Below are 24903 nucleotides of genomic sequence, written 5' to 3' on the forward strand. Positions count from 1 at the left end.
ACCCCCTCGCTCCATCCCTCCCACCCGCCGCCGCCGCCGCCGCCGCCGCCCGCGCACCTCCCCCCGCGGAGCGAGTGCGGGTCACCGGGTCACTGGGTCATTGTCTCCGCGCCCGAACCCCGAGCACCCCGTGGAATCCCCCACGTCATCATCAGAACCATCAATGAGATGCAAACATGAAAGACAAGAGGAAGAAGAAGGACCGCACCTGGGCCGAGGCTGCCCGCCTGGTACGTACCGCCCCCCACCCGCCGCCCGCGCCTCCCGCCGGCCCCGCAGTTCGCCCCGCGCCGCTCCGCGGCGGCGGAGACGGCCACTTCCAGCCCGAGCCGCCGCCCGCTCGCCGGGCTCCTGCTCTTTGTTATTCTGCGGGAGTGGGCTCGCCCGGGGGCCCCTGTGTATGTGCGTGCGCGCGCGGAGGGGCGCAGCGATTATCTACGGGAGCCCCGCGTCCGGGACCGCCCGGGACACTTCTCCCCGTACTTCGCTCTCGGGGCTCGGCTGTGCCTTCTCCACGGGTGAATTTCCGAGCGCTCGGCGCCGCTAGACTTCCCTCTCTGCCGCTCCGGAGACCTTTGTGTGGCAATTACCACTCCCTCCCGGCCCCTCCACCCCCCGGAATTTCATCAATAACTCTGTGCACAGTCTGTGTGTATGTTCGGCGTTTGTGAGTTCAAACATTTTACACGTGCATGCACGGTGTGTGTCCGATACGGACTTGTGGGGCGTGTGCATGTGGGCTAGGTGGTTGCGTGTCTGTGTGCCGTGTCGTGTGCATTATGTGTGCACACTGATACGTGTATGTTTTGTGTGGTTCCAGTTCGTTTGTGTTTGTAGGTATTGTGCTCTGCTCGATGTTTGTGTGTACATTCTGTGCACGTGTGTGCAATTTGTGCGTGTGTGTCTGTGTGTATGTGTGTTTGGTGAAGTTGGGTCAGTGTCATTTATAGTGGGAGGTTATTAAGAGTGTACAGCTAGGTGTGTTTTACTGCTGGCTTCCTGGGCGGTGTTACTTGGCTGCTTTTCCTTTTCTTTAACCTTTCGGAGCTTACGTTTTAATCATCGAAAGAATGTCTCTGTAGAAATGCCGGTTGGCAGAGGGGCGTCGGCGTCTTTGGTTTGATGCATGTATATGTATGGGTTTTTCTTTTCTTTCTTTCTTTTTTCTCCCTATCTTCTTCTTTTAAAGGACAGCTGTGAAAGGATTTTTCAAAAGGATATTTCTGTACAGTGTGTCTCGGGAATGCCAGGCATTACATTTGAAGCTAAGCCTTTCAGGGTTTTGGCTGCATAAATTAAATATTTATTCACCAACTTACTATCTGGTATAAATTGGCCAAAAGAAAGCAGACTGCGTGCAGCGGGGGTTTTGGGAGGGGGGAGCAGGACGTGTTATTGGGTTGACTTTGTAAAGATTGTTTTACTGTAACTGTAGTCATTTTGAAAAGCATTTGAGTAACTACATTATGCTCAAGGAGAACATTTGTCAAAAGTAATTATCTGAGTTTGGTTGAAGGGCCTTGCTCTGGTATGTATCTGGATTCTAGCAAAGGGTTTTAGATAATTGGCCCTATTACCCAGCGAAGAAGTGACAAAGTCCTTTTTAATTGCAATCTAGTTATTGGTAGCTGGAGTGCCCAGGTCCCTTTACTTAATCTCTTAATTTCGTAGTGTTATTTCTCCCCTTATCTGTGATTATGTTAATCGCTAAATCTCTCACTCTGTGGATGAATGGGCAGGTGATAGTGATTCTTTAATGAACTGCATCTGGAAGAGGAAACTAAGTTGTCGAGAAAATGTGAGAAGTAAGCAGTAAGTGTTAAGTAGATGCTATCACTGAGTTTTTGCTGGAGCATAGTACATTACTTATTGTTTGCTCGGCCATTAATTCAGAATTGTGTGGGGATGTGCAAAAGGCTTCTGCAAATGCATTATTCAGGTTCCGTGGAGTGGCAATCAAGTACTATTAGAGAGCTTCAGTGTGTATTTTAAGCAAGTGAGCAATGAGTTGATTTATAAATATTTAAAAATAATGATTCATGAATTAGCCATATCTGCCTGCAGAGAATTATTTAATAAATAACATTACTCTGATGGAATTTAAAGCTAGCCATTTGTATTCAATCAGTATATGTTACTGTTCTTGAAGATACTGTGTTTTATTTGATCTAATAATGATATATCTGTATTGATAGAATTTGAAAGAGATTTCTAAGTCACAGGTTTTTGTTAAAAGTTGGGTTTTCCTCTCGAAAAGTTCATTGATGGGAAAAGACACACTAGGAGTCATCAACACAAAAGAACGATAGACCAGATGTCTCTATTTTAACCAGACATATTGAACTAGTAGTTATGGTAATTTTTCAATTTGGTTCAAGTTATTTTTCCCCTGGTAGTTGTATAAATGTGTATGTGTTCAAAATGTGACAGTTAAAATCAAATACTGAATAAAATTGCAAGGAATTGTACTGGAAATGTCATTTTCAGAAATTTATGATTTATGTAAGTAACTTATCTGATTATTATTTTGTGAAGAAAGGGGAAATTGATCCATTTGGTTAATGGTGATAACTGGTCACCATTAACCAAATTAATATTTGGTTAATTTTCATTTTCTCTTTATGATTACATGAATGCGTATGGACTTGAACTCTCTTCTAAACTTGCATGATAAATTTTACTTTTATAATTGATAGCATTTCTTTATACTCAATTAAAAGAAGATATTTTAAGCATTTCTGTGATATAGATACTATCATTTTGTATTTTACAATGCTCCTGATGATTTTGCTGTTGTTGTTAGGGACTTTTAGCCTTTTCTTCATCAAATGTTAAATGAGGTGCCTGATTTTAAAAGTAAAGACTCAGGATGGATAGAAATACATAACTCAATATGTGGTTTTTGCAATAAATGAACTAAAGAGAGAGTACTGAAATTAACATTAAGAATGATGATCTTCCAATTCATGCAGAATATGTTATATCTCTCTTGCTGGAGTGAGTGTGTGTGTGTGCGCGCGCGCATGTGTGTGATTTTCTTGAAAGATAGGACATCAGGGGAGAGGAAATGCAAAATAGATATTTTGAACCATGACCAAAAGCTTATGCATAAATGTAGCTTTGCCTTCACTTAAAGAAATATATGTGGAAGAGAATATTTCTTTCTACTGTAACTAAGACTTTCCAGTTCACAACAGAATTTCTATTTTCTTTCTTTGTGAGAAAAAGTATATGGTTTCCAAATTTGTAAACTCTTGAGTGGCAACTCTAGGGATTTTGTTTTAGATATAGATGCAGCTATCAAGCTGTATCATTTTCCTCAAAGAAGTATGTAATGCTTATATGGGTTAGGCTTGCTTACTCTATGAAAGAAGGAGTGGTGGTATAATTTGCCTGTATTTCAGGAATGCAGTGATTATTAACAGGCTGCCATTTTACAACAGTAATACCACATCTTTTTTTCCCCTTCTCTTTTTCTTCTGCCCTGCATCAGTTGCAGAAATTTCAGCCTTTAGCCTCCTCCCCTCCCCCACAGCCTTCTGCAGTTGTAGTTGTTACTTTGCGCATTGCCATTTAATATGGAGTCGGCTCCCAAACCAGATGCATTTTCATCTGTTTTATCTGCTCTTCTAAGGTTGTAGAGTCTCAGAGGATCCCACAATCACATGGAAGTATCTTCTGTCTTAATATTTGTAGACCACAATAAGAATAAAAATCAAAATCATAACTCATGTCGAGCTGGGGCTTTGACTTTAATCCTTTTGACTTTTATCTCAAGTCTTCACTCTGTTACTATAAATACAGTTTAAACCATTGTGAAACGATCTTCATGCTTCTTTGTAAAAAATGGGGATTTGACAGGACTTTGTTTTACTGCACTAAGGGGTTTCTTTGTTACTGGCTTAACACAGAACATACTGTTATTTATATATTTATTCTAGGTTAATTCTTTTTTTGACATGCAAAAATATTGCTTTGAGAAGTGCTTTTTGATATCTTCATCACTTTGTTCTATAGGGAATGCTGCTTTTAAGATAATAGTTTAATGTATTAATTTGTTCCTTGAGTTTCCTTTTGTTTTATTCCTGACAATCTTTGTTTAGTCTCAGTGACACCTGAAAATAAATCTTAACTATTTCAATAGCTTTGTGCTTGGTAACATGGCTGATTCATTTACTTGTAGTTTAGATACATTCACACAGATAATGAACATTAGTTTGTTGGTTGGTTTCTCTCTCTCTCTCTCTCTCTGTGTGTGTGTGTGTGTGTGTGTGTGTGTGTTTCTTGGTAGTTCAAGGTGACCTTTGGGTAAAACATTTTTAATGACAAATTCACCTCATTGTTGGAAGAAGACAGGCACATAACCTTTTACAACACAGCAGGGTTACTGAAGGTTTTAAATCAATTAAAATTTGGTGAATCATATTGTGTTAAAAATTAATCTACACTGTGCAAAACATTCACACAGATTTCGTTTAATTAATAAAGCAAATCTATGTGAATGTTTTGCACAGTGTAGATTGTTTTGCATAATGCATTACATTCTAAATAAACTGTTAGGGTTTCTATAAAATAAAGCTGAATGGTATTGGTAGTTGTTAAAATTTTTAAAAGGCAATTCATAATTGTGTAATTTACTGGTTGCCTTACTTTTGTCTTTGTATTTGAGAGATAAATACAATTTTTCAGGAGTGATAAGCATGGTGATAGGGGAGAGGGTGTGTACTGCCATTGACATTTTCTCACTGTGTTAATGGTATTTTGATTTTAGGTTATAATCAGGCATTCAAGAGCTGAAAAATTTTGGCGTGTGATTTGGGTCACCCCAAAGGTACACAAGAGCATAATTGACAATGCAGTTGGATCATGAACCTGGCGAATACAGTTTTGCAAGTGTAGTTTTATTTTTAATCACTAAAATTTCAGTGGGTTTGATTCAGCTGTTTTCTGTGGTCTGCACATAGCATCATTTCTTTATATCTATACTTCATCATCTCTTCTTTCAAACATGGAACCTAAATTTCTGTTTTACAGTTTGAAAGATAAAAAAGAGTTTAACGATCATCTCTATGCCTATTTAGAAAGAATATGAGTTTCAAGCTGAATAAAAATGTACTTGAAAGAATGAGTAATGGGAACTTAGACCTGGTGTTTAGGTTGTTAATTTTTTGTTTCCTGCTGACATGAAAGTGAATTTTAAGGATTGATTATTTCTTAAGTTTTTCTATTTTTTATTTTTATTTTTGACAAATTCCTGGGTAACAGATGATTTCTTAGATGCCAGAAATGGGCTATTTTCTAGGTGTACTGTGGTTTTTAGACTTGTAGAGTTGTACCTGGAAGGGAATTTCACTACAGAAAAGTTAACTGATAAAGGAATTGAATTCAACATTTAATAATGTATTGATTTTTAAACTTCACTGAAATGCATTGGAGAAGTGAAATATAGCCCCTAAACACATTGCAGGCTCCTACATATATGATTCAGATGCTGTAGAGGATAAAAAGATATATCCTTAAGCAGTATAAAGTTTGGTAGAGGAACAAGAAAAAGTGGAGGATGACTGAGCTGACACCATCTGTAGGTGACACATGAATGATCAAGCAGGTGCTCATTTACAGATTTACAGAAGGCAGAAGCTATGTGGTGTGTGGTGATCGTGGAATGCTCAATGGATTAGATTAAACTTGGTTTGGCCTTGAAATATGAGTAAGTTTAAACAGGTGAAGAGAGAGCATTCTAAGAAGAGAGAATGACATGGACAGAGGTGAGGTGCAGGCAAGAGGATAGGGGTGACGAGTGGAGGGATCTAGAAATACCAGAAGACTTGGGGGCATAGGCACTGGGATAGAATTGAAAATGTAATTGTGATTAGATGGGGAGGGATTTAAAGCCATTTTAATATTCAGTGAGTTTTACTATGGGGCTGTTGTAGTTAGGTGGTGATAGAAAGGGAATTAAAGACTCACTCCCCATTCCCCCCCCCCACACACACACAAAGAAGCACAAAACAAAATGAATATCACTTATGTCATAAGTCTTACGACATACATTTGTACAGTGATGGAGGGTGCACCAGTGGTCTGAAGGTGTTTCTGAGTGTTTTCATTACTTGGTACTAAAGAGTCTGAAAACAAAATTAGATGATACAATTTAATTCTGTCTCATGTCCTTTACCAAATGAGGCAAAGTGAAAAAAAAAATCAGTAAATTATATACATTACATTTGTGTAAGACTTCTTAGAGCACTCTGTTCCCTAAAATACCCTGTTGAGATTAGTCAGTAGCTAGGACTATCCCAGTAACTGTTTCTGAGAGTGGTTTAATGATACCCCCAATATCATCATCCTGTCTGTAAAAAGCAAGGCTGGGACAATATATATATGTGTGTCTGTGCATGCACACACATACACATATATACACATTTTATGTTTATATGTGTGTGTGTATGTATGTGTGTGTGTATGTGTGTCTCTGTGTGTGTACGTATGTATAATTTTCTATGTAACCTCTCATTTAAAAAAAAACAATATGGGTGTTTAAACTGATGTGAATTTAATTGATCTGTTGCATGGAAGCGTAGGGAGGGCCCAAGTCTATGTCATACTTATTCCCTGCCTTTCGGGTTGCCTACATATGTATTCTCCTCCCTCAGTCCCTTCCTCTCACTCTCTCTCCTTCCTTCCTTCCCTCTTTTCCTTCTGACATTCTGCTTGAAATTATTATCTTCCTTTACATTTTGAACTTTTCCTTTAAAGTTCATCAGTGGCAGATCCTGGCTCCTTCCTGATAGGGCCAGGAGGAGGGGCATCTGTATACAACCACTTTCAGCTATTTGCCAGCACTGAGTGCCTTGATTGTTCTGCTTTTGTCCCTGCACAGTTGGTAGCTGCCAAAATCTAGCCCTGATGGAAACTTTCCCTGAAGAGCCCTTGTGGAACAAATAGAAACATTATATGATTAGCCACATTGTTTTCATTATTAAACAAATCTACATAAAGGGGTAGCAATTAATAGCTTTATCAATCTGAACTTAGACACCTACCTCTCCTCTTCCCTCAGTATTCCCACTAGAAGTAGTAACAATTAACTGTTGCTGGTTTTAATGTCAGCAACTGACAACACTAAATTGGGAATAGGCACTTCTCCTGGTTGATTGACATATAGCCCTCTGACACATTCTTTTGTAGTTTTAAGGCAAATTTATGCCCTGGGGTTAGCGCCAAAGGGCTTGTCAGAACATTGCCTTTAATAGCTGAAATATATAACTTAAATGACATCCAAGACCTTAGCTTTGGTGGAACTTTTAGAATCTGAGGAATTCTCCAAGGCAGTGCAATTTAGACTCAGTGGACAGGCTTAGGAATTGTAAGATTTTCCTAAATATATACATGTATAATTTATGATACAATTATTTATCATTGCTTTATTTTGCATATCTGTAGCGTAAATTAGTCCAGGGAAAACTAGATTATGATTTTTTAAAACAATTGCACAATTGGTATTTTTGGCAGGTACGTGTATTCCATTTTTCCTCATGCATCTGTTTATTTAAAAAATAAAAGTCAATCATCGTAATTATTTATGACTTATAGAAGGGAACAGGATGGACCATCCTTTATTCAGAAGGTGAATGACATTTCTAAGATACTATTAACCATAATGTATTAGAACCTATTTTAATAATTTTCAGGAACTAGAAATTGAAATTGGATCTTTGGGTTTGTTTTCCAGCTCAGTCATAGAGTCATGATACAGTGAGGCTGTTGTTTATTCTTCACTTTTTTAACGTCAAAAATAAATTACTACATATGTAATCTGCACATGCATCAAATCCTTGTTGACATAGCCACAGAACTAAGTCACTGCCTGGAACATCAGGACTCTGTGACCCTCCACTCCCACCACCACCCCAAATGTCCACACAACAAATAAACCCTTATTTTAACAAGTATATATAATAAATTGCCTTCTTTTTTAAAAAAATGTATTATGTCTTCAAAACCTTGCAATTAGAAATTGTTGTAATATTTTTCTTTTCATTTCTTGTCCCTCTCATTTGTAAATCTTAGAAATTTAATTAATTTTTAAAAATCAGATTTCTTGATGGTTTTCTTGATGGTTTCATTGCTCTCTTTCCATCACTTTTAACTCTTTCCTGCTCACTTGAGTGTCCCCTTCTCTCAGTTGCCCCTTGAGTGTTGGTATATTTCAGGATGTCTCCTCCCCCTCCTCTTTGCCCCACACCCTTGGTCAGCTTGCCTAGCCCAATGGCAAGTCTCCTCTGATGAGGATGTCAGCCCTGATCTTTCCCCTGAATTTTAGGATTTTGTTAATAATTTCTTTTGTCTATCTTCATGTATTGTAGATATTTCAAATGAAATTTATCCAGTTCATTTAAACATTTATTGGATACTTTCAACAATTGTGTCATGCGTTGGGCAAAGAAGAATGTGACAGCATTCCTGTCTATTAGGGGGTTATCTATGTGTTCCTAAGCACATGGTGTCCAGAGAAAGTAGTAGATTCTGTCTTCTGAATATAGCTCACATTTAACTCCTCCTCTTTTCATTCACTACATCTTACTTAGTTCTGACCTTCCAAATAGTTGTGTCTCTGGTCTCTTTTCCAAATCTTACTTACTGAAGCTGTAGTTATTTTTTAAGAACAGTTATAATCTTACGGAGTCATTCCTGTTTAAAACGTTTGTGATTACCTTTAACTGAAAGTACCTGAGGCCATAAGAAGCCCTTTTCAGTAATGACAACACTGTTTTAAAGTGATAAATCATTGCATTTTCTAATAATATACAGAATTTAGCATGTTTTATTTATTATACACCACACCACCCCTCCCATCTTGTAGCAATTTCTACAGACTTAGATTTATGTTCTATTCTTTTAAAACACATCAAATTAGTTATTTTTAACACTAGTTAATTGATTACATTTATCAGCTTATTTAATCAACTTCTATGTTCAGCTTTCTTATATCACACTCCCTCTTTCTAAATTGCTTTTAACAGCTTTATAATTTTTATGTGAAAGTCTTTGGGTAGCAAACATTCTTAGTTTTTGTGTGGTGAAATGTTTTTGTTTTGCATTCACCTTTAAAAATATTTTTTATTAAACTTTTTAACTTTGAGATACAGACTCACATGAAGTTATAAAAATTAGAAAATAAAAGGATGAGTAGATGGTCACATATCCTCTCCCTGTCATTCTTCCTCTCTCCTGAAATCCTTCCTATCCTCAAAATATTGAATCTGAATACAGTCAAGATTGGGTACAAAAGTAATTAAAAGCCACCCTTTTGAAGCATTATCCCCTGAATTTGTGGATTACAATTAAAAAAATAAAAGGAGAAACTTAGTAGGAAAAAACAAAAAGATCTCATGTTACCCCCACCTTTGAATGATAATTTAGCTAGTTATAAAAGTTGGCTGATAATTTTTTATCCTTAGTACTTTGGAAATGTTCATTTGTCATGTTCATGCATCAATGGATGTGATGTCTGCTCTACTGTGAGTTAAATTGTTATTCTTAAAGAGGTATAATATACATTCTGTATCTGATAGTTGCTACAGGTTCTCTTATTTTTGAAGTTGTACAGTTTTATTACTCTGTCTTAATGTTTATGGGTGGACTTGCCTTTATTCTACTTAGTGTCTATGTGTGTGTATATATATATTTGCTTTAAAATGTGGATCATGCTGTGGTATATAACTTATTGATTGCATTTTGTCACTGTCAGTCTATGAATTATTTGAAGTATTTTAAGATTCCCCTTAATATCTAGCAAATTGTTATCTAGCTTATGGGTTGGGGATGATGCAAGAACAATGGGGAAAGGACTCCCTTAATTCTGTACATGATACAGTGATGAATGTATTGGTTTTATTATTCAGAATTGTGGATTGCAAGCAACAGAACACAACTCCTCCTAATTTGAGTAGAAAAGGAGCAGGTTTTTTTTTTTGTTTTGTTTTTTTGGAGGTCATAAGGTATATCATATAATCAAAAAGGATCTGGAGAATGAGGCCTGACAAATAGGGATCACTAGAGGCTGGGCAGTAAAAACACACAGACAAGGTCATGCTTCAAGAATAGTCTAGTTGGAATATTGCTGTGGGCACTAATACCATCAATAATAATCACCACCATGACTCCATGCTTATTGCATGAGACACTGCCAGTGTTCCCCATATGTCATGAATAGTCTCATAATTTGCTGTCTTTGCATCCCATGTTGAATATTAAAATACACATTGAGGAGAATCAAATTGGCGGACTCTAGGTCCCATGTCTGTACCTTAGCTGCTAGAGAGCGATGAGAAAGTATATATGGCCCCTTCAACTCCTGTAGTGAAATATCTCCATTCGAATTTTCATAGCAACAATAAAGTCCACAAAATTAAGGCTGAATGCCTTATCCCTTTCCCACTCCCATCAAGTTTTCTCCTCCTTTCTTTCATTTCCCAGTAAAGCCACCACCATTTCTACATTTGTTCAAGCCACAAACCCTCTTGTCAGTGTTATACCTTATTATGTTTTTTTTATACCCAGTAAATCACAGACTTCTGCCACCTTCATCTTTTTGCTTCTACTCTGAAGTCAGATCCTTGTTTTTAAATACTACACTTATATATCCATTTCCACTGTCATTTACCTTAATTCAGGCTGTATATGGGTTGTGGAGACAGTGTAGATTAATGATGGTCCTAAGAGTCAGGCAGATTTGAGTTTGAGTCCAAATTCTGCCACTTACTATGTGTTTGACCTTGAGAAAGTTACATAACATCTCTCAATTTTATTTTCATTGTGTAATAAAGTAATAATAATATCTACCTTAAAGAGTAGTTGGCGTATTTAAATAAGATAATGTGTGTAGTGTAGTTTTGTGTCTGACGTTAAAGATGCCAGTTAATGTTAGTATCTGGTAGCTTCCATCTTGCGAAGTTCCTGCAACAACTTTGTAAATAGTTTCACTGACTCTAGAGTTGCCTCCACTGAGAATGATTCTTTTTGCATTTACAATCACTTATTTAAAAGTGAAACTGGTTCATGGTACCCGCTTTGAGTCTAAGTACTGTAGGAAATAGATGGTATTACTCTGAAGGGGTGATTGAAGAAAGTTAGGGTACAGTAAGAGAAAAGAACAGGATATAGTGAGAGAAAAAGGCTTGCTCTGACTTTCAAATCAAGATAACTGTTTTCTAGTACATTGATTACAACACAGATTGGAAATGTTTGCAAAGTAAATAATCTCCTTTATACGTGCTAGTAAACTATTCTTAAACTTAGTGTTGTAGCCTCCTTTTAAGAGTATAGGAATTCTATATGATGGAATAACCTTAGTATATCAATCATAATAACATTTTTACTAAAGGACAGTAATACCTTTATCATGAATTAATAATAGCAATAAGAACTAGTAATGATTGGGTACTTATGTGCTTGATGCTGAACTAAACTTGTTATATGCATTATATTGCTTAATCCTATGAGTAAACCTAGGAGACATTTTATAATATTATTCACATTTTTCAAATGAAGAAATTGAGATTTAGAGTGTGTGTTAGTTGAGTTTCTCCCAGTTACAAGTGGAACAAATTTAACTCAAATTAGTTTAAGGAAAAAGGCTCACATAATGGAGAAATCCAGGAATGAACTTCAGTTCTAGGTGATGTAGGGACTTAGAGAATGTCATCAAGGTATTTGCTTTCTATGGTTTTTTTTTTTTTTTTTTTTGGCTTTGTTTTTTTCTTGGCTTCATGATGTAGGCAGGATTCTATTCAGGTATTGGACAAGATAAGATGGCCACTGGCACCACCTACGTATGTTGTCAAACCTTAGCCAGGACAGCCTAAAGACAATCTTAGTCTCTTTTCCTCTCCCAAGCCCATATCTCTCTCTTATTTTTTAAATGCCAATCCCAAAGAAGATTTTACTTTATCCTTGCTTGGCTGATATGCCCATTCCTGCACCAACAGCAATGGCCAAGATCAGGTATCATGATTGATTGCTATATAAGGATCACATAGAGAAGACAAAAATTACACAAAAGCACCAATAAAAGGCAGATGGAAAGTATGCTGGAAAAACAAATTATAAATGACATTGCTTTTGCTGTATAGATGGTGAATTAACTTGCTTAGCTTGTAAGTTGTGGAGGAGTGATTCTAATCTAGGTCTGCCTGACTTTAGACCTTAAGTGTTCTAATGTAGGTACTCTTCGTTCATTACTTCTGGTATTATTTTTATGATATTTATTTTATGCTAAATATATGTTAAAGCTCAGGCAGCCATTATAAAGAACCTAAATATCTCTTTGGTCTGTTTCTACTGAAGCCTACTTTCCTGATTTAGAGGCTAGAAGTTACCATGAATGATTTCTGTTCTATTTTCCCCCACAGACAAGTTTCTTTATGGTTATATAGGAATAGTCTATATATAATATTTGTAATATAGTTTGACACAATTTAGAATCCAAGTACTATTTAGATCTTAACACACTAAAATATACATTTCTTCGTGGAGCTTCCAGGTACTTTCTGGATGCAAGTAAATATTTTCATTCACTATCTAAAATGCCCAAGAAGAACCTTTATTGATCATAATCCTTAGATGATATTAACTTACCAAAGAGAACAAATGTTTCTTCTCCATTGAATGAATCCTCACTCATTTTCTGAATATTGAGATTAGGTCAGCATCAGATAATGATTCCTTATTTCATGTAGAAATTTGTGGACATCAGTCTTATTGCTGCCATTTTCTGTTTATTCATTTGACAACATTTCTCCTTCCCTAGAGCCCAAGTGAATCAAATGTAGTGTTTCAGAAAATTTTTTTTCTCTCCTTCTACCTCTTTATAACACATTTTACTTAGCTTTGTGGAAATTTATCTCTACTTTTTCAGCTTGGAAAGTGGATGGTTCTGAGAATTGATGTTTTTCATGCTCAGTCCTGGGCAGAGTTGCTACTATTTAAAGAGAAAACACATTTAGTCTGGATCCACCAGGATCTTTAATGAGAGAATGCGAAAAAGAAACATGCTGTTGAATGTAAACAAAAATATTATCTCCTATTCTCATCCTTTCTCCAATTTTTATTTCTTCGTCATTTTTTGCTAATGCTCTGTTTACACACCACGTTCCAGTAACTAAATAGGAATAGATGGTCTGTCAGCAGGAAAAAAAAAATGAATGCATAAATCTAGATATTGCATTTCCTTTCAATCTTCTAATGACACTTTTTTTGTTTTTTTTTTGAGACAGAGTCTGGCTGTGTCACCCAGATTGGAGTGCAGTGGCAGGATCTTGGCTCACTGCAAGCTCCACCTACTGGGTTCACGTCATTCTCCTGCCTCAGCCTCCTGAGTAGCTCAAGCAACAGGTACCTGCCACCTCGCCTGGCTAATTTTTTGTATTTTTAGTAGAGACGGGGTTTCACTGTGTTAGCCAGGATGGTCTCGATCTCCTGATCTCGTTGTCCGCCTGCCTCAGCCTCCCAAAGTGCTGGGATTACAGGCGACACTACTTATTTTTTTTTTGGAATTCACTGTTTTCTGAGCTCAGCTTCGTAGTAGGAAATGCACTCATGAAAGTTAAATGCATTTTTCCATTGGTTAAAAGCTTTAGTGGAGAATGAAGCCCTTAATCCGGGGAGTCTGCCCTCTCCTATCTTTGTATGAAATTTTATCTTTTATCTTCTTGGTGCTAGGTGCTGGTGGTAGGCAGTTCATTTGCTTCAGTTCAAAAGCAAATCTAAGCACATGAAAGGTATCATCTAGAGAAATGGGTAATGGGGAAACAAATAATGGGACGTTAATAAAACAGTGTTTGAAGTTTTTTCATGTGTGTTTGTACATGTTTATATTAAATAGAATCCACAACGGAAAAAAGGTATTTTAAGTTATTGAAATAAAAATCTTTCTCTGTCTTTAATACGTGAGCAAGTAGATATTACCTTATAAGCATTAGATTGATGACAGTTTTTTTCATTTTTCCTCCTTAGGGGACATGTGGTGGCATCATAGTTCTTTGCTGCCTTGAATTAGGCATAACCATTTTTGTTTTGTTACCTCTGACTTGCAGCTTTTACGGGTCAGTATTTTATTCACTTTATTGCTTTTCTGGTTGTATTGATCACAGAAGCTGGTGACAAGATGGAATTTCAGTTAACTTGGTTCTTGGCTGGAAATGTAGATGTCAGTGAGAAATAAGCATTTGTTTCACTCTGCTGAGATTTTGGGGTTGATTTTTACTGTTGCGTATCTCTGCCTATCCTGACAGAGTCAATCTTTATAAGAAAAACAGGTGTTTTTATTCCAGGCAACCCTTTACTTTTGTTTATGAGGCACTAAAATATATAATTACATGCTTCAGAGATCTGTTAGGAAAACAAAGTTAAGTCCCTTTGTTTTTTTTTCCTTCTCCATTACATTAAATTGATTTGTAAAATCTTCCTTTCCAGTATTTATGTTTTGTTATTTTAAACTCGTAAAACCAGTAAAAAAATTTTTCATTACAAGGGAAATCTTTTTGTATTCTGTCTTAAGATAATCTTGTTTATATTTTTGCCTTATAAAATAACTGTCTTTCCTCCCATTTGTCTACTGAGGAGGAAAGTTTTCTAACCGGAGAGAGTAGAACAATCATGGTTAACAAGGAATTGAATTCCAAGATTGTTGAAAAGATAGAGAAAGGGCACCTGGACATTTTAAATGAGTTTAAGTTCCCAAGTTGAGACAAATTGTGTTTCATTGAAAAGGTATGGCCAGATTTCCACACCACTGAGTAGGGGAAAGCAGACACTGTAACAATACTTCTTTCTTTCTTCCTTTCTTTTCTTTTCTTTATCCCCCTATGCCACTTTTTTTTTTTTTTTTTTGACCTAGGGGAGTGCTGGGAGAGAAGTACCCCCACCAGCAGATTATATTTCCCAGCCTGTCTGTCTCAGAGATTCCAGTCTATGTTTCCCATCCATTGAGGGCTCAGTTACCCTCGGGCTGTTTCCCACCAGTTTCCACTCTTCCCTAGATATCCCATACAGAAACTCCTGGCAGCTCACAGACTCCCCATTGAGCCCAACCCCTTCATGTAGGAAAAGGGGGGAAAAATGAAGAAAACTGGTCTTGAAAGCCTGCAGACTTTCATACCACTAGGAATGTGTTGACCACATGCATCTTAAACCAGACGAATGATGTTTGTTCAATCCTTCAACTTACTGATATTCAGCCATATCTGTTTCATGCTGTAAACTAAAACCTCAAAACCAGGAGGTTTTCCCCAGTCCTTCTCACAAACAGGGATTAAGTTGTAAATACACAGTCCCTTACATACTAAATCGTAATTTTGTTTATGGCATAATTTATCTGCAGGAGGCATTGATTTTCACAGCAAATTCCTTTATCTTTAAAAATTTCAGCCTTTATATGGGTATGCAACCACTGAAATATTATTATAGGTGAGGCTATCTCTGAATTGCTAAGGTCACAAAACTAAATCTCGCATATTTTTGTTTTAATTTCCCATAATATGGAGCTGATGTATTTTACATTTATATCCCCTATGACTGGAACACCTACAGATTATCCAGATGTTTGTATTATTATGTGTCCTCCATACCTGATGGCAGGCATAGTTATCTTTTAAACCTGAATGCAAGCGTAATTAACAGCGCTCTCAAAACTTTTTCTATAGATAACTTACATTGAGGAGACGGATTCCTTGTGGGCCTAAATCCTACTGTCTGTAGCTGAGCGAATATAAGAGAACAACATCTGGCCTAATTTATCTTTAGGCAAAATTTAATAATGCTGAATGGCAACCTCTGGGAAAAAATCTAAGCAAGACTTGATTTAGAGTTGGCTAATAGGTAACTCTTACTTTGTATTTCTTTTTTCAAAGGGATGATTGTTTTGATCACATCAGAGTTAATAATTTTTCTTCCTTCTGTCATCAAAATGAACGTGATATTATAGTATAATGAGCTCCCAGCCTGGTTGTAAGCAGAACTCAGCTTGTAAAATCAGGACTAAGGAAGGCTAGGAAGCAACAGGGACTATCTGATTTCATGCAGAATCTTTTGTTGGCAAAGGCAAGTTTTAATACTCCATTGACTTCTCAAAGAGATCCAACCGCTATTTCATACCAACAAATGCTGGCTGATTGAAACCAGTCCTGCTTGCTTATAAATATACCTTAATTCCTCTAGCACATAGTTTAAGAAGACCAGAAATGAGGGTTTGTAAACTGGGGAGTGTTGGAAAACTTGGCTCATATTAAGGTAGGTAGTACATCAAGAAGCATGTAGAAATATTTGCCCTGAATTCATTTAACATAAATCTTAAAAAAAAAAATATATATATATATATATATATATATATATATCTATGGGGTCTCACTATGTTGACCAGGCCGGTCTCTCAAACTCCTGACTTCAAGTGATCTTCCATCTTGGCCTCCCAAAGTGCTGGGATTACAGGCATGAACCACCATGCCTGACCTATTTAGCACAAATCTTGATGCAGATATTTTAATTATATCATAATTGAGTATAGTAAATCAGGGTGGGAGTTCTTTGACTCGGTTTGTGGTATAAACCATTATGGTAAATATTTATGCATGACTCAAATTGGAAACAGGAACACACATTTTGCTTAAGTCTACTGGTCTGTAGAAAGCCTGTGGTCTAAAATCTAAACTCTTAGGACACCTGCTTCATATTTTTAAAATGTTAGTCCTGTTTTTGAAGGCTTGGAATCAGGAATTTCTTCACCTATTACTCATCAAAGTTCTAGGTAAAGAACTTTTACCACTAGAATTATTTGTAACTTTGCCCGTGGACTCCCACTGTTGTAAAATGTTTAATTTTTTAGATATTACTTCTGGATGGATCAAGTACATATTTAACAAAGAACTACAACCCGCTTCTCAGAATTTTTGTTTATTAAGAATTTGCGTTGCCAGTGATGAGGTTTTAGGAATTGCTATGGTTTTATCAATCTAAAGGAAGCAGATAAGTTAGCATCTGACTTAAAAGCATTTGTTGTATGTCCTGTATCTTTTAAAAATATCCTATGGAAGGAATCAACTATGGGCTCAATAATTAGTATAATGAGCACATTGGTTATGAACCTTTGGTCATCTAACCAATTTAATGAAAAGAAGAATTTATTGGAAGACTCATCAGTTATAAGCCATTGCGGCAAAGTGGGAGATTCTAGGTAATACTTGGAAAGTAAGAATGAAAGTAGCTAGGACTCTCCCATCCTCTCTCTGCACAGTATGCTTATTTTCTGAGCCTGGCTCACATGCCTACGAACATAGCTTCCAGCAAATTGCAGGCTCTCCTCACATGGTATCCTTACCAAAAAGTAATCAAGATGTGTTTTCTTGAGTTTGAGGGTTGTACATCCTGGAGAAGATTAATGATTGGCCCTCTTTGTGTCCCCAACTCCAGCCATCCCTCCTTCCCATCTTTAATAGGCAGCTCTTCAAGAGTTGCTTATTCCTGAAGGAATATGACAGGAATATGTGAACTGTCAGCAATATAACAGCTTCCATTGAAACCAAAATGAGAAAGGGCATTCTTCGGAAGAAGGAAGTAGGGAATTGTGCACAGACAACAATAAGCTGAGTACATCAATTCTTTCTTGTCTCCTTTTTTTTTTCGTTAGGCAAGTGTTACACACCTACCACGTGCTAGTTACTAGAAATATAGCAGCAAACACATATCAAGATGATAACAATTCCATGGAATCTGAATTATAATACCACTACTAGAAACAGAGTAAGCAGGGGTCATTTCTATGTAGAGTAGATGAGCATTTTGAATGAATATGAAAGAAGACATATAGTTTAGTTCCTTCCTTTCATTTTAAATCTATTTCTAAGTAAATTAGATGCTTGCCACTCTCCCTTCCCCCACTGTAGTAAGCCAGAGAATAAGTGTCTCTAGCGATGGTAATGGCAAATTTTATTGTATTTCATTTTTGGTGTATGTGTGTGCTTGGTGAGTATTTGTTAAATGAATGGATTATTGAGGTGGTGGTGCTGTTGTCCATCTATAGTCAGGAGAAAATAATTACTGTTAACTGTGACAAAATAAACATCATTGTCATTCTTCAACATTTAAGTGGACAGAATCAAAGAATTTCACATAACAAAGTCATTTTATACGATTATCTAAAGATATATTTTACAACTAATTTCTTCTGGCAGATACATCTGAATGCTGTGTCATTTCAGACTAGTTTGTGGGAATAACATTGAATAATTTTTCTGACTCAGATTGAATGATGAGTAATGTTTGCTTTGGAATAATTTCAGTCTTCCTGTATTTTATTTTCTTCACTGTAATTACAGTATAAGGCACGTAACTGTTTCTGTTGTTGGTTGAGTATTCATATTTGTTTTGTTTTTGAGCTGACCTTCATTCTCTATTTCATTCATTCATTCATTCGTTTATTCATTCATTCATTCATTTGTTCATTTTGAGACAGCGTCTGGCTCTGTCACCCAGGCTGGAGTGCAGTGGCATGATATTGACTCACTGCAATCTCCACCTCTCAGACTGAAGAGATCCTTCCACCTTAGCCTCCTAAGTAGCTGGGACTTGAGCACGTGCCACCACACCTGGCTACCTTCTGTATTTTTTGTAGAGACCAGGGTTTCACCATGTTGACCAGGCTGGTCTCGAACTCCTGAGCTCAAGCAGTCCGCCCGCCTTGGCCTCCCAGTGTGCTGGGATTAAAGACATGAGCCACTGCGCCTAGCCTTGAGCTGACTTTTAAATCAGCTGTTAACAACTATATAACTTATATAATACATGCATAAGTCATATAAATTACATAATATGTAGAGTCTCCAGGGTTACAATTGTTAACGCTAATATTTTTATATGGTGGGGATGTGTGTGGGACTTTATGGGAATATGTATATGTATACCACAGACACTGGAATATATGCATCCTCTCTATATATTGTTCTTCAACATGTTTATTTTTACTTACCACTTTCTCATGGACATCCTCCCATGTCATTACATATTTTCTTGTTCCTTACCTTATTCTTTCTATTATTTTATGGTATGTATGTACTCTCATTTATTTAACCGGCTGCCTCTTAGACTATGTCTCATTATTTTGGAGTCATAATCTCATATAGTGCTTCATTGTATATGCAAGATAGGCTGTGGATTTTTGTAAGAAAAATACCTAAAAGTAGATAAGGTTCAGTAAGTGAGAGTGCCTGCCTTTTACATTTTAATAATACTGTTAAATTATTCTCCAAGTGAGCTTTTACCATTTGATTCAAGACAGTATATTGTGATGGTGAAACACTTGGACAAGGAGGCATGGATTTGAATCCCAGTTCTGCTTCTTACCTGGGAATAACCTGATATAAGTGAATTAAAAGTGAATTAATGTGTTGGTGTCTCAGTTCTCTCATCTACAAAACAAAAAGAAAAACAAAAAACAAACAAACAAACAGAAAACAAATCTGCCTAATTGGGTGACTGTGAAATTAAATGTCTTAATGTAAGTCAGGTTCTTAGAAAAATGTCTAGCTTATTTTGAATGCTTTCTAGCATTATGCATTAGCTGCTCTTATTAACACCAGCATCTTATAAGGATTCCCAAGATTTAAAACTTTAGGGTCTTGACTGATTGCTGCTTTTCATGTTATCCTGCAGGGAATGCTGGGTATCCCTGTTGTCTGTTTCCATAAGGACAGGGGTTTAGTATTCATATGTAGGCAAAAGTATACACTAAGCACATTAATTTTCATAATATTGTATTAATCCTGCATCTACAAATAGTTTTCAGAGTTATTATATATCTATCTATATTACTAGTAGTAAAATATAAATAAACCCCAAATTGTTAGAGTATATAATCTTGATTTAATCATATTAGATCTTGGGAAGATTGTCTACTTTAATTGTTTCATCTGATGTTCTCATTTATATTTTTGTCTTATGTTTAGATTTTTATGGGAGGTTCTATAACAAAACACTATGTGTCCTATGTTTGCTTTTACTTAACCCTCCTTGTAAATGTTGTCCATCGCCCCCCAGTGCTTCTGTATAAAAATGTCTATGTGAGACACTTCTCTTAGTTTAGAAATGAGAAAACATTTATCTGATCTGACAAACTCATGTTTCTTTCATTCAGCTAATGAGAGTTAACTAATGTCTGCCCCTACGTTTTAACTGCCATAAAATTGGGACAATGTTCAAGATCAAAGTCACAGTAACTATCGTCGGGCGTGATTTCTCATTTTTGAAACATTTTGCTGGATTAGTCTCTTTTAAACTAGTGCAAGTTTCTTTCAAGGAGATGTGATAAGAAAAGTTACATGAGAGAAGTTATATGGGATAAGAAATGATGACGTATGAGCCTCGATGACAAGACACTGAAAGAATCTGCAGGTATGAGCAGGAAGTGTTGTGGATAACCATGGGAATAATCACAAAGAACAGGAGAGCAGTTGTCCAAAGGCCTGGGTTCGGATCTTCATTCTCCCACTTTCTAGCTGTGTAACACTGGGCAAATTAAATTAACTCCTGCGTATCTTCATTAATTCATCTATAATCTATAAAATGAGGGGGACAATAGGCCTTATGTGAGAGGGTTGTTAAAAGTATTAAATGAGCTCATATGCATGTTAGAATAATGCTTAATGCAGAATAACTGCATTTTTAAAAAGGGTAAACTTTTTAATTATAGACTATTGAGCTTCACCTCAACCTTCAATAAAATACATTGTTGAAGAGATGACTGTGAGCATATAGAAGCGGATGATCATATCCCTGCAAGGCATTATGGATTCTCTAAGTTAATTCATGTCAAACTAAATTAATTTAGTTTTGATAGGATTATTAGACTTATACATCAGGAAGATGCACATATTAGAGCTAAATTTTAGCCAGTCATTTGATGTAAGTCTATTTATTGTAAAACTCGTTTAGAAGTGATGGACATTTATAAACTGGGTGATAGTATAATTAAATGAATTTGTTTTGGATTGAACATGTATAGATAAAGTGTATAGATTGAGTAATCAGTATCAGTCTGAAAGGAGATCCTAATGGCAGCCATAACAGTTTGTTTTCCATTGCTTTGTTTAGCTCTGTCATGAATAACTTGGAGGAATACATCAAAATCATGCTTGTCAAATAGGTGGCCAAAAAAATAAGGAGAACTGAGCAATTGGAAAACAATGGGGGTTACAAAAGAACTGTGTAAGCTTGAGAAAATAATGTGTAACTAAAAAGATAAAATTCACTTGAGATCACAGTGTCCTTTTATGCAGCAAGTTTTTTGGGGGCATGTAGAAATCCAGTGGAGGACGTTTCTGGGATGAGTTTAACTGTTGCTTTCAATAATCAACTGTTTGGCACTAATAGGATTTCGAGCCTAAACTACTGGATTTAAACAAACACTAGTGTATTAAAACAAATATATGCTTATGTCTGGCAGGTTTGGAAAACACACTACAGAGCTGTGGGTGCAATTTCAGAAGCAAATATTGAAAGGTCTGGAACTTTTAGTTGAGTGACAATGTGAGGTGGCTGCTGGAAAAGAGCATGTGTCATATTAGGTGAATGTAGTTCTTGCAGATAGAAAAAAATGATTTCCCCATATTGTATTTGGATCAAGCTACAGTTAAAATATTTATCAGTTTTTTTAGCTCATTTATTTAAATGAGTATAATTCTTAAATGTGTTTTAAAAGTGACACTGGAAAACTCAAGAATGTTCAGAGAAGGATGATTTGGGTGATTGTGTTTGCAAATTATTTTACATGAAGATTGATGAAGAAACTAAGGATCTGTTAGTCTGGAGACAAAGGGAGACTTGGCCTGAATAGTGTTTGAAAACATGTGGCAATGTATCTTGTGTATAACTTACTGAATCCCATAATTGTAAACTTATATAACACAATTGCCTTTTGACCTTACGTGATAAAACAGTGTTTGTAATTTAACATTAAATAATTATTGTTATATTCAAAGGCAAAAAGTAGGATAACTTGATAGAAATGAAAGGAAAGCACAATTTTTACTTGAAGTACTGAAAAAACTTTTTAATAATTACTGAGCTCTTAAGAGAATAGACTGCCTGCAAATTTCTGTAATAAAAAGATTTCCCTGTTTTTTGTTAAAGAGAAGTTTTACTTTGTAAAACAAGTTTTACATATCATTATTTAAACAATTATTCTTTTTTTGCTTTATTTTAGAACACTGTGTAAATTCTGTGTGTCTGCCACTTTGTTTTCTTTTCTGTGTGAAAAAGGAATGCGAAGTGTTTTAAATGATTAGAAACTTACTGAGGTCCAAAAAAGTTGCCAAAATCCCGCAGGAAATTAGAATTCACTTCTCTATTACATAGAATTTCATCTGCAAATTCAGGGAATGACCGCTTTGTTTGAAACTCCAAAAATCATTTCTTTCAGCTGTGCTCAGGTTTTATGACCCTGGGCAACTAAAATATGTTGCTATAAAACAGAATTTTGTTCTCATGAATATTCTGTGATACCGTATATCATAATTGCTTGAAAGTTTCAGTATATGTTGTTGGAAGTAAGTTGTTACTGTTGGTATTCTATATTTTTGATTTGTAACAAGCATAACAAGATAATTGGTCCTTTAGTATGCTCTTCTTCCTAGTCATCTGAACAGTATCTAAAAGCATGCCATGAGGAAACCAGGCACAGTATGGTGCAGGCTTTCCTGTGCATCATTGGTGGAATACGTTTGGAAGTGGTCAGGCAATGAGGGATGAGAATATGTGGCTAGCCTGATTTGTAGTAACTAGTGAAGTTTACTTAGGAAATCTTAGAGAGACCACATTTAATTCCTGTGATTTTTTGGTAGCGCTCTTCTTGGTATTGAAAAAAATCTGCGTTTCTAGGCTGTGTTCAAAGGGGGCCAGTCTTTTTTTTTCAGCTAATAATATTAGCTATTGTTTATTAACACTCATTACTGTAGGCAGTCATTTGGCTCATTGGAATAATAAGTCCTTTACATTCATTATCTCATTTAGTCCTCACAATATTTTTATGACTAAGGAAGAGAAGAAATTATGACTCAGAGATTTCTGATGTCTTACCTAACATCAGACAGCTAGTGAGTAGGGGTTCCTGGTTCATCTGCCTCCAGAGCTCACAACCTTCATTATTATTCTATGAAAAGTTCCAAATATAGAATGACTCAAAATATTTCCCCAAATTAACTTCGTCTTTGCTTATTGGAGCCTATTTAGTAGTGCTACAATCTGGAGATATAGATGTGAATCAGGACCAAGGCCCGGGAATACATGAGGTTTACAGTGAGCAGGAAGATCATTAAACAAGGTAACACTCATTAATGATAATTTTGACAGGTGCTATACCAAGGGAATGTATAGTTTAAACCATTATCTGAGAATTTAATATCTGATTGTTAATATATATACACACACACACATATATACACACATACACACACACACACACACACACACATATATTTCTTTTGTTTTGAGACAGGATGTTGCACTGTCATCCAGGCTGGAGTGCAGTGTTGCAATCACTACTCACTGCAGCCTCAATTTCCTAGGCTGAAGCAATCCTTCTGCTTCAGTCTACCAAGTAGCTGGGACTATAGGTATACACCACTATGCCTTGCTTATTTTTATTTATTTACTTTTAAGTTTTTAGAGACAGGGTCTCGCCATGTTGCCCAGGTTGGTCTCAAACTCCTGGGCTCAAATGATCTGCATACCTCAGCCTCCCAAATTGTTACAGGCATGAGCCACCATGACTGGGCTGATTGTTCTTAAGTGTGAAATTCCTGAACTGGGGTTTGTGAGAGCAATGATACCTTGACTTATGATAATCTAATGCCTGATTGTTTGAGGTGGAAGAGTTTCATCCAGAAACTATTCCCCCCCTGCCATTCTGTGGAAAAATTGTCTTCTGTGAAACCGGTCCCTGGTGCCATAAAGGTGGGGGACTGCTATACAATAGCATATAATTTTACCATAAAGAACATTTAAATAGAATAGAAAATTGTTAGTATCATCTTTAACCCTTCAACCAGCAGCCACATATGCTGGGAGTGAAGAACAACCTAATTGAGCTGTGAATACTGGGCATTTGCTGAGGTGCTGTCACTTTTGATGTAATTTATTTTCTCATCTGAAGGCTATCAGTAACCCAAGTTCACGTCTCATCAAAATGACATGGACCTTTGAGGCTTTTCAAGACTAGTAGAAATAGGGAATGTTAAATATATTAACTCTAGAGTCTTTTGTAACAATGGAAAGCCCCCAGAGAGGACTTAACATGTAGGAGTTGTCTAATAAATATTAGCTGCTCTTATTATACTTAAACATTGTCATCAGTATCATCATGCCTACAAGTCCTGTTCATCTACTCACTAGCTTTATGACCTTGAGCCAATTCAGCTTTGCACATCTCAAAGAATGTTAATAATACTTCTGTATGCATCTCACTGAATTGTTTTGAGGATCAAATAAATTAATATATATTGTATGAAGCAAATAAAATAAAATACATTGTATAAAAGTCGTTTGTAATTGTAAAGAGGTATGTATATAATGGTTTATTGTTGTTATAACCCCAAAATCGTTTACCTCGGACTTGAGGCCCTAAACATCTGAACACTTTAATGAACTGCCAGTGTTGATTAAGGGAAGATGGCATATTAATGTTAGAAAAAGGGAAAAAGCCTGGTCACCGATACCCACGTAGAATTCCACAAATGTAAACATCTATCATTGAAATGATACTTAAATTGTAGGGATTATTTTTTGTTTTACCATCAAATAAGTAAGCTCTCTCAGAAAGTTTTATTTAGGGCCAGAAGGGCCAAAATTTTAACCTTT

At 36.3% G+C, this 24903-nt stretch overlaps 1 protein-coding gene across 1 annotated transcript in view; it reads left to right on the forward strand.

Moving 5' to 3' along the window:
- Nucleotides 1–121: 121 nt before the first annotated feature.
- Nucleotides 122–24903, forward strand: part of ASXL3 (ASXL transcriptional regulator 3) — a 174499-nt gene continuing 149717 nt past the window's right edge. Inside the window, exon 1 of the mRNA XM_025365211.1 lies at nucleotides 122–230. Within this exon, the coding sequence (XP_025220996.1) occupies nucleotides 177–230 (54 nt within the window). The 5' untranslated portion in view covers nucleotides 122–176. The remainder of the gene's footprint in view (nucleotides 231–24903) is intronic.

This window comes from Theropithecus gelada, chromosome 18 (genome assembly GCF_003255815.1).
Source record: "Theropithecus gelada isolate Dixy chromosome 18, Tgel_1.0, whole genome shotgun sequence".
In the NCBI taxonomy this organism is placed as follows: Eukaryota; Metazoa; Chordata; class Mammalia; order Primates; family Cercopithecidae; genus Theropithecus; species Theropithecus gelada.